Source organism: Sinocyclocheilus grahami, unplaced genomic scaffold (genome assembly GCF_001515645.1).
Source record: "Sinocyclocheilus grahami isolate Dianchi unplaced genomic scaffold, SAMN03320097.WGS_v1.1 scaffold2.1, whole genome shotgun sequence".
Taxonomy (NCBI): Eukaryota; Metazoa; Chordata; class Actinopteri; order Cypriniformes; family Cyprinidae; genus Sinocyclocheilus; species Sinocyclocheilus grahami.
In genome coordinates this window covers 774,442-784,592 of record NW_015505181.1, presented here as the reverse complement: position 1 = coordinate 784,592, position 10,151 = coordinate 774,442, and the positions used below count along the sequence as shown (strand labels likewise).

The 10,151-nt window shown below is 38.0% G+C and overlaps 3 protein-coding genes across 3 annotated transcripts in view; all 3 read left to right on the top strand.

The window, feature by feature from the left end:
- LOC107600956 (aminopeptidase B-like) overlaps window positions 1-2,089 on the top strand; it is a 7,945-nt gene extending 5,856 nt beyond the window's left edge. Inside the window, exons 8-11 of the mRNA XM_016292987.1 lie at window positions 960-1,068; window positions 1,176-1,400; window positions 1,495-1,637; window positions 1,759-2,089. Of these exons, the coding sequence (XP_016148473.1) occupies window positions 960-1,068; window positions 1,176-1,400; window positions 1,495-1,637; window positions 1,759-1,905 (624 nt within the window). The 3' untranslated portion in view covers window positions 1,906-2,089. The remainder of the gene's footprint in view (window positions 1-959; window positions 1,069-1,175; window positions 1,401-1,494; window positions 1,638-1,758) is intronic.
- A 288-nt stretch (window positions 2,090-2,377) lies between these two features.
- On the top strand, window positions 2,378-6,844 carry LOC107552483 (NADH-cytochrome b5 reductase 3-like). The gene is made up of 10 exons (XM_016234411.1): window positions 2,378-2,555; window positions 3,017-3,163; window positions 3,264-3,336; window positions 3,387-3,445; window positions 3,896-3,958; window positions 4,038-4,167; window positions 4,260-4,343; window positions 4,423-4,508; window positions 4,701-4,800; window positions 5,930-6,844. Exons 1-10 carry the CDS (start codon window positions 2,541-2,543, stop codon window positions 6,100-6,102), a joined length of 930 nt encoding a protein of 309 aa, XP_016089897.1. The 5' UTR covers window positions 2,378-2,540; the 3' UTR covers window positions 6,103-6,844.
- A 199-nt stretch (window positions 6,845-7,043) lies between these two features.
- The window catches only part of LOC107601046 (adiponectin receptor protein 1-like), an 11,212-nt gene continuing 8,104 nt past the window's right edge, over window positions 7,044-10,151 (top strand). The window contains exon 1 of the mRNA XM_016293094.1: window positions 7,044-7,324. The gene's annotated coding sequence lies outside the window, so the exon portion shown is untranslated. The remainder of the gene's footprint in view (window positions 7,325-10,151) is intronic.

Sequence of the window (10,151 nt, the reverse complement as noted above, 5' to 3'; positions counted from 1 at the left end):
AGAACGTCAGAATGGGCAGAAGGTTCACCTGCCAACAGGTCAGTGACCTTAAGCCCACAGCAAGAGTGGCTTATAAACAACTCTGTGAATGTCCTTGAGTGGCCCAGCCACAGCCTGAGATTGAACCCAATAATCAAATATTTCTGGAGAAACCTGAAAATGTGCATCTGCCCCATCCAACCTGAAAGAGCTTGAGAGGTGAAGAGGCGAGGAATAGAATGGCAGATACTAGCCAAAAGATGATGAGAAAAGCTTGTCGCATCAAACAAAAAAGACTTGAGACTGTAAAGGTGCTTCAGCTAAATATTTAGTTAAGGGTATGAATACTTATGCAATGTAATTATTTCAGACAACTCTGTGAATGTCCTTGAGTGGCCCAGCCACAGCCTGAGATTGAACCCAATAATCAAATATTTCTGGAGAAACCTGAAAATGTGCATCTGCCCCATCCAACCTGAAAGAGCTTGAGAGGTGAAGAGATGAGGAATAGAATGGCAGATACTAGCCAAAAGATGATGAGAAAAGCTTGTCGCATCAAACAAAAAAGACGTGAGACTGTAAAGGTGCTTCAGCTAAATATTTATTTAGCAATGTACTTATTTCAGTTTTTTATTTTTAATCAATTTACGAATTTGTGATAATTCTGTTTTTGCTTTGTCAGTATGGTGTATGGAGTGTAGACTGATGTGGAAAAAAAGTAATTTCAAGCAATTTAACATAAGGCAGCAACATAACAAAACGTGGAAAAAATGAAGGGGTATGAATACTTTCGCAAGGCACTGTATATATATATATATATATATATATATATATATGTGTGTGTATATATATATCATGTCCCGTAAATTTAAAAAGAAAAAAAGGGTCGCTCTTCAAAAAGTTTAAAAACCTTTGGTATGTACAAATAAAAATATGTAAATAAGTATGATAAAAGAGCAATTCAATTGTGTCTCTTCAAGGCTTATGTGGACAAGTTCAAGTTCAGAAGTGTGTTGGCAGAGGATGCATTGGACTTCTACCTGGAGTATTTCCCAGACCTGAAAGAGAAGAATGTCCACAAAATTGAGGGTGCAGAAAAAGAGCATTAGTAGCATTTCTTTGAAAAAGATAAATTCATACTGTTTGGTCAGACTGCCTTTTGCATCAGCTTTTGTTTCTTCTCGGTTGTTTATTAGGTCTGGATTTTGACAGCTGGCTCAATGTGTCGGGTTGGCCTGCATATGTGCCTGACCTCTCTGCTGGTCAGGAGCTAATGAAACCAGCAGAACTGTTAGCGGAAATGTGGGTTGATCATAACCTAGACTTGGAATCTATCTGCAAAACTGATATCAAACTGTGGAAGACCTACCAAACTGTCTACTTCTTGGAAAAGATCCTTGAGAAGTCACCACTTCCAGATGGTGCAAATACTTCCTTGTGTTGATGGTTTGTTTTAATATTGTAAAAGTTGTATTTAAGTAGATGGTAAAATAAATAATATCCCCATATTAACAGGCCACATAAAGAAGCTGGAGGAGTGCTACTCGCATATTATTGAGTCCAACAATGCCGAGCTGAAACTGCGATGGGCCCAGATTGTTGCAAAGAATCAGCATAAACCAGGATTCCAACATATTCGCAATTTCCTCACAAGCCAGGTTAGAATCTGTACAACTATTTATTAATCATTTAGCTGTTTAGACTAATAATTTGATTGCTGGTATGCTTAGAGACTGGTTGACTTGTTTTAAAAGACTGATTTTCATGTTTTGCATTCAGGGGAAACAGAAGTACACATTACCAGTTTATCGGGCCCTTTGGAATGGATCAGAAGAGACAAAGTCTTTGGCATTGGAGGTTTTCTCAGCCACCTCGAATCAGCTTCACTTCAATGTTTGCAATTATGTGAAAAAGATAATAGCTTGAACATAAATGAATTCGGGAAATATAAGGGAACCAATGTATGCAATTATCTACTTCTGAAAGCACCCTGGTATCTTAAAATGATGGTGCTTTCTGCATTGATATAACAATCTGTATTAATTATTCAGGAAATTGCTTCTACTTTTTTAGAATTTGTGGATTAGACTTTACTAAATAAAATTTCTTCTGGGCATTTAATTACTTTCACGTTTTTACTTTTAAAATTGTATTGCATTTTTACAAATAAATATATTTCTAAACAAAAAGAAGTCAGAGGACATTTATTATTTGCACTTTAATTTAAAACATTTAATTTTAAATAAAGTGTTGTAATTTTTGGACAACGAAATTAAGGAAAGTTTATTCCACTTTTTAAATATATATACATACATTTATCAGGACTTTTATTTTTATCTGGTTGTATGGGTTTCCGCCGACAACAGACATTAGATAGTAATGTGGATGGCATTAGGCCGAACGGAATGCGTTGGTCGAATCGTTTTATTATGCGCAATGAGTGCGCAGCGTTGTTTGCCTCCAGCACAGAGCTGCCTGCATGTTCATGGGTGTGCCGACTAGTGTTTAAAGGCTGAAGCTTCGTTCTGACTGAATCCCTTTGTAGAAGTAGATCTGCTGGCATGAGTTACGCGATGGTAAGTCATAACGCTTTAGAGAATACACTAAAGTTTAACTGCAGCAATGAACTATTATTGAGAGGAAATGTTGCTTTGGCATGCCACCAAGTTTGTTTAACATTGCTGGTTATCGGTTTATCAGCACAGCACATTGACTAGTCATGGCACTAACTATGCTATTCAGTCATTTGTATTTAAAATACATTTTTGTTTTGTAGAAAACGAAATCAGCAGACAGTTCTTCTTGAAATGGGATACCAAAGCAGAAACGTCAATTCTACGTTTATTTTAGGAAATACAGATGATTCATTCAGGCATTTGAAACTGCGGAGAATCTTTATTAATGGTTGAGTCACGTTTCTGTTGTATGTTGCATATCAGTGAATGCATGTTTGGCGTTTTTCCCCCGTTTTCTGTTATATGTTTTTAAGGTGGATTTGAAATGTGCTTTGTTAATGTGCACTAATCTGTATGTTTAGTCCACTGCAGTTGCAGTGTCGGTTGGAGTGGTGCTGGTCTCAACAGCAGGTCTGCTGGGTTATTATTACTTCAACAGGAAAAGGAAACCACAGATTACCCTGATTAATCCCTCTGAAAAATACAAATTGAGACTAGTAGACAAAGAGGTATTTGCCCTGTCTATTTATTTCTATGTGCTAGAATTTATATTCGTGGTACTGACGAGATGCTTTTGACAAAATAAGACTTTTTTTTCTTTTGCTACAGATCATAAGCCACGATACCCGCAGGTTTCGGTTTGCCCTGCCCAGTCCAGAGCATGTTTTGGGATTACCAGTAGGTAAGTAGTCTGAGGACTGGGTGGTGGGTTGGTTGTTTCTCTGCTGCTAGTACAGAGGTTTGCAGGGTTTGGTCTGAAGCATGCTGACATCCCACACCTGTCCTGTTGTGTAAACCGCTTTGGAAAAGAACTGTGTGCTAAATGATAAATGATGTTTAAAAGTGCACAGTTAGCTTGAAAGTAATCACAGACATTTGGACACTGTTTACATATAAGGCATTAGTGGACGGCACTAAATTCAGATGTAGACGGGGTTCAAAACATCGTGTGAGCCAATTACTAAGAAACGCAAACCACATCAGATTTGTACTGAAAATGCTGATCTGTCCTGATATCAATCAACCTTTGCACTAAAACAAGGGTTTAGTTTGTGGTTTTATGCTTTTTCTAATATTTCCTGATATCAACGTCATGGCACAGGTTGTGCACATTCAACTTAATATGTTCACTAGTACAGTTATAAGACAAAAAATATATTTCTAGGGTATATACTAAATCAGGGTATATAAATAAATAAATTTCTAGGGTATATACATAAATCTGTATCTATACTATTTAGTTTGAGGTCAGAAAGTCAGTGTCCAGCGACGATGACAGAGGATTCGTTGACCTCGTTGTGAAGGTTCTGATTGTCTATATTTCTTAAAAAAGCTCCTGGGGTTTTAAACAGTAGTATAGAGCTGACATATTTCATTCTGCAGATTTATTTTAAGAATGTGCACCCAAAGTTCCCAGAAGGGGGAAAGATGTCCCAGTACTTGGAGAGTTTGAGGATTGGAGATGTGATTGACTTCAGAGGACCAGGAGGTTTGCTGGAGTACAAGGGGCAAGGTCTGACTCAGCACATTTACTACCAATATTTGAATTTAGATGGATGTATTTACACAGTGGTCACACCTTAGACCTACATCTCCACCCAACAGGTCAGTTTGCTATACAGGCCGATAAGAAGACCCCTGCTGAGACTAAGACTGTAAGAACATTGGGTCTTATAGCTGGAGGAACTGGTAGAGTGTCTTACTCTTCATTTCTAGCCATAATAAAGCTGTATGATCACTAAAGTCATTTGTTCTGCTCCCTTTGTAGGCATTACGCCCATGTTGCAGCTGATTCGTGACATCATCAAAAACTCAAGTGATACAACGACATGCAGCCTGCTGTTTGCCAACCAGGTTGGTGTTCCATTAGAAAAGAGATTGTTTTAAATGTATTACTGACCAATTTTTGTGGGTGTGTGTGAACTATCTCTTTCAGAGCATGATGAAATGGTTTGTTCATAAACAACATATTAAATAAAAGTGATGTTCAGACAGATTAAACTGCAAGTCTAAAATGAATCTGTTTACTTTTTGTCTGCCTTCCAGACTGAGAAGGACATTCTGCTGAAGGATGATCTGGAGGAGATTCAGGCGAGGCATCCGGATCGCTTCAAACTCTGGTTCACAGTGGACCAAGCTCCTGCAGGTATATGGCTTCCTACCGATCCTACAAATTATAAAGCTTGGTATACATTTCTTTTTAAAAGTTTGGGGTCAGTGAGATTTTTTTTGTGTGTTTCTGAAAGTCTCTTATACTCACCAAGGCTGCATTTATTTGATCAAAAATAATATTAAGTAATATTGTGAAACATTATTACAATTTAAAATTACTGTTTTCTATTGTAATATATTTTAAACTGTCATTTATTTCTGTGAAGGCAAAGCTGAATTTTTTCAGCATCATTATTCCAGTCTTCAGTGTCACATGATCCTTCAGAAATCATTCTAATATGCTGATTTGCATTCAGGGTTCCCACGCATCCTGGAAAACATGGAAAATTGGTGACTTATTTTCCAGTCCCGGAAAATTATTGTTTTAAATTTAATTGTGTTTTACTTTAGCCAATAATGAACAGTTTACCACTTGCCTGAAACAGTTCATGTTAGTAGTAGAAAACATTGAACGGCCATAAATTGGAACCGGCCTGTTTTTGCTCCAAACGCGTGATCGGAAATCGGTTCTTTTTTATTATTTTTTTTATTTCAGGCGATCTCTGTTCTGGACTTGCACACAAACTGTTTTGCAAGCATTTTCCAAAATGTAATTTGTGGAAATATTACAAAGTCTGTAAACGGGACGTTTGTGTTCATCTTTGTGAAGACGAACACAAAGAGGGGAAAATACTGTAGCTGGCAGAGCAGCTCATATTTAATAAATAGAAAGAATAAAAAAAACTGCTTTTATTTTAAATAGAAGTTATATAATTAATGAAAAACTATGAATGCCATTTTTGATCAGTTTAATGCAACCTTTCTAAATAAAATAATTTAAAAAATCTTAACCCCAAAATTTTGAACAGTATATTCAGTTTATAAATACGTTTAATATTGTAATTTATACATAAAATGACTCGACCTCCTATGATGAATGTTTTTAATTTCTGAATTAAAATTCCTTTTGATATTTCATTTGTCATTGTGATACAACTTTTTCAAAAAAGGGAAACCAACATAAAAACAGAGTACATTTAAGAACTTGGGACGTGTTTTAGACTAGATTTGTATTTTTATTGATCATATATATTTGTTGTTTTTTGACATTTACGTGTCTGCAGATTGGGAGTACAGTCAGGGCTTCATCAATGCTGAGATGATTCAGGAGCACCTGCCTCCACCCAGTGATGACTCTATGATCCTCATGTGTGGTCCACCTCCCATGATCCAGTTTGCATGTAATCCCAACCTGGACAAACTGGGCTACAGGCAGAGCCAACGTTTCGTCTATTAGACCATTCTCAATGCTCCGGGCCCAGACACAAATTACTCCAAAGATACTAAATTGCACACAATTGTGTTTAAGCTAATATTGCATTACAAATCTCATCATATATATACTTTTTATGGACAGTATATAATAAATATTAAATGTGTAAGTGCTAGTCTGTCCGGAGGTAATTGGTTCTTCATAGTAAAAGCCTATTATTCTAATACGATACAGAGACGGTCTGCTGTGTCCTCGGGCTTTATATTGACTATTGTGGCTTGATGTGCTATACAATAAGATGCTGATACTACAAAAAAGCCCCAATTTAATGCACTAAAAAAGGCACTAGAGTTTTAAGACACCTGCTTGCTGAATTTAATGCTGAATATTATAATTCACGTGCCTGTGTGACATGACTGGCATTCTTGTTTGTTTGATGTATGTATACATTGTTATGATATGCATTTGCTGTCACTGGAGTATTTTTGTATGCATGCTGCACTCCATGTGTTTATCTTTTTTATTAAGCATATATGAATTTAAAAAGCAATGCAATTGTTTTCTATGAAATGCACTAAAGCAACAAAAAAGTGCTTATTAAAGTGTTTTCACTGGCATTTTATCGTGTTTAATTGCTCCCCCCAGCATTGCATGGCCAAAGCAGATGATTTTATATATGTTGTGGTTGTATGATGCTCACATTTGAATTGACTGCTATTATAAAGACTCCCTAGGATGAGGATTGGGGATTATAGGAGATTGTCAGCAAAGGCCAGCTGGTTTAACACAGAAATACTCCATCTTTAAAGACTGATAGTAGGATTTTGTTATCATCCTAAAGCCTGCCAGCACGTGCTGGATAAATGTGACCATCACACAAACAGGCTGTGGTTTGGTTAAGCCCTTCAGTGTTTTCTGTGCAGTCCTCAGATGGATGTTCAACCGCCACTGGCTGGTCTTTTACAATAAAATAAATCACCTGCTGGAGATTACTGCTCTAAATTTGGAAACATTTACAAGAACCATCAAATACATGAGCTAGCGCCCCTAAAGAGCGATGTGGGGACTTTTCCAAATCTAGCGCCGCCTTTCGCCAGCAGGCGGCGCTATTTCAAAGACAACGGCGAGCCAGTTTGAACTCGCCGTCTGACATACGGCAGCTTTCAACTCTATTTCTCCATCCTGCTGGTATTTGGTGGCCATCCGGAAGAGATCCAATTTCTTTAACAGCGCATCTGGACACCAGGTAACCGTCTATACGAGAAAATGCATTGTTATTTCAATGCAACGGCAAAATTATGATTCCCATGTTGTTATGTACGCATCCAGACACTGTAGTTTAGCGGTGCGCAGCGGTCTCAATGCTAACCTGCTTTATTACAACAGCTTTGTGTTTTTAAAAGGCGTAATTTCGTACTAATTAATTAATCGTTGTTAGAAACATATTTTGCGTATCATATAGTTGTTGTTATGTCGTTGTTGCTATGTTATGTATCTTGTAAGTGTTGATCATGACGTGTACCGGTGTTTTGGCTGCTCGTCCCCTAAAATGTAAAGCCCGTTGTTAGCCAGCAGCTAATTTCCGTTAGTCATGGTTATGAGTGCTGCTGGATGATGCCGCTTAATACAGAGATCGATGTCAGTTATATCGATTTTATTTCTAAATCTAATGAGCTGCCTAACGTTACCTAGACAGTGTACTTGGAACCATATGTGAGTTCGAACGTTTGATTGGAATTACTGGTGAGGATTTTGATACAAAAAGAAAAGGTTCGCTCGGTGGCTCTTCTCCGCAGGTGACACCAGCTCGTGGACTCGAGTCTATATATAAGTCTGTACATAAAAAGTGCCTACAGTAAGTTTGTCTACAGTTGTTGTCCACTGCTAGACATTATATTTTGTCAGGCTACAGAAAGAGACTACAATTATAGAATAAATTAGAATAGAATAGAATAAATCATCTGTCAGTCATTGATTTTCACACATTCACGATTCTACTAAATGAACAAAATATCTGATTCATTCTTGAGTTTAGTTTTAATAGAGTGCAACAGTTGCCCCTTTCACACACAACGTCTTTACTGGTAAATTACCGTTAAGGGATCATGTGTGAACAGGACCTTTTCAAAAATACCGGTATTGTGCTCGGTGTGAACGCAGCACAAGATTACTAGTATGAGCACGCAGGAGTTCAGAACGCGCTGTTGCATGGCCAAAGCAGATGATTTTATATATGTTGTGGTTGTATGATGCTCACATTTGAATTGACTGCTATTATAAAGACTCCCTAGGATGAGGATTGGGGATTATAGGAGATTGTCAGCAAAGGCCAGCTGGTTTAACACAGAAATACTCCATCTTTAAAGACTGATAGTAGGATTTTGTTATCATCCTAAAGCCTGCCAGCACGTGCTGGATAAATGTGACCATCACACAAACAGGCTGTGGTTTGGTTAAGCCCTTCAGTGTTTTCTGTGCAGTCCTCAGATGGATGTTCAACCGCCACTGGCTGGTCTTTTACAATAAAATAAATCACCTGCTGGAGATTACTTTTCACACACAACGTCTTTACTGGTAAATTACCGTTAAGGGATCATGTGTGAACAGGACCTTTTCAAAAATACCGGTATTGTGCTCGGTGTGAACGCAGCACAAGATTACTAGTATGAGCACGCAGGAGTTCAGAACGCGCTGACTTAAAGGGATAGTTCACCCAAAAATGAAAATTACCCCATGATTTACTCACCTTCAAGCCATCCTAGATGTATATGACTTTCTTCTTTCAGACGAATACAATCGGAGTTATATTAAAAAACATCCTGGCTCTTCCAAGCTTTATAATGGGAGTGGATGGTAGCCCAAAATTTAAAGTCCAAACAATTGAGCCAATCCATTACAAAAGAAGTCCACACGGCTCCGGGGGGTTAATAAAGGCCTTGTGAAGCGACGCGTTTGTGTAAGAAAAATATTCATATTTACAACTTTATAAACCTTAATCTCTAGCTTCCGCTAACTGTCCTACACGCATTCACAAGAGAGGGGCGTCCAGCGGATGACGTAGCACGTAGGCAAACACGGTGACAAATGCGGAAGTGCAGGGGACAGAGCAAAACAAAACACCGGTCACGAATTAGTAGTACAAAACGAGGATTTGTAAAGAAAAATGTCGGAGGATTTCAATATAAGCCAAGAGGAAACTGGTTTTCCTTTGCTGTAAACAAAACTAGTTTCTCGCGAGACTAGCATATTCTCACCGGAGTTTATGCTACGCCTACATCATCCGCTGGACGCCACTCTCTCATGAACGAGCGTGCAGAAGTTAGAGATTAAGGTTTATACATTTGTAAATATTAATATTTTTCTTACACAAACGCGTCGCTTCAGAAGGCCTTTATTAACCCCCCGGAGCTGTGTGGACTTATTTTGTAATGGATTGGTTCAATTGTTTGGACTTCAAATTTTGGGCTACTATCCACTCCCATTATAAAGCTTGGAAGAGCCAGGATGTATTTTAAAGGGGTCATATGATGTTGCTAAAAATAACATTATTTTGTGTATTTGGTGTAATGAAATGTGTTTATGCGGTTTAAGGTTCAAAAAACACATTATTTTCGACATACTGTACATTATTGTTTCTCCTCTATGCCCCGCCTTTCTGAAACACGTCGATTTTTACAAAGCTCATCGGTCTGAAAAGCAAGGTGTGCTGTGATTGGCCAGCTATCCAGTGCATTGTGATTGGCTGAATACCTCAAGCGTGTGACGGAAATGTTACACCCCTTACCATACTGTGATGCCCTGTCCGGCCGGAGCGACGAGACAAAAACATTAAAACCCATTATAAACTAGGCATTTGTTGCATCCAGTGGGGACATAATTACGGATTATAATGACTTATACTGTCTTTTTATACGTTGCGTTGCATCGCGCCACATAAACATAAAATCATGTCTGCATTTGTGATCGGAGAAACGACAAACAACAAGCACTGCTCCTAACTCGTGTTTGAATCATCAATGGCAAATTCTTTAAATATAAAAAATTTACTTACAGTCTGTGAGTCAGAACAGCCG

Excerpts from the sequence above, each read along its gene's own strand:
- LOC107552483 (XM_016234411.1), top strand. Across the intron at positions 3,164-3,263 it reads TGAGACTAGTAGACAAAGAG|ATCATAAGCCACGATACCCG; the intron begins GTATTTGCCCTG and ends CTTTTGCTACAG. Across the intron at positions 3,446-3,895 it reads TCCCACACCTGTCCTGTTGT|TTTGAGGTCAGAAAGTCAGT; the intron begins GTAAACCGCTTT and ends TATACTATTTAG.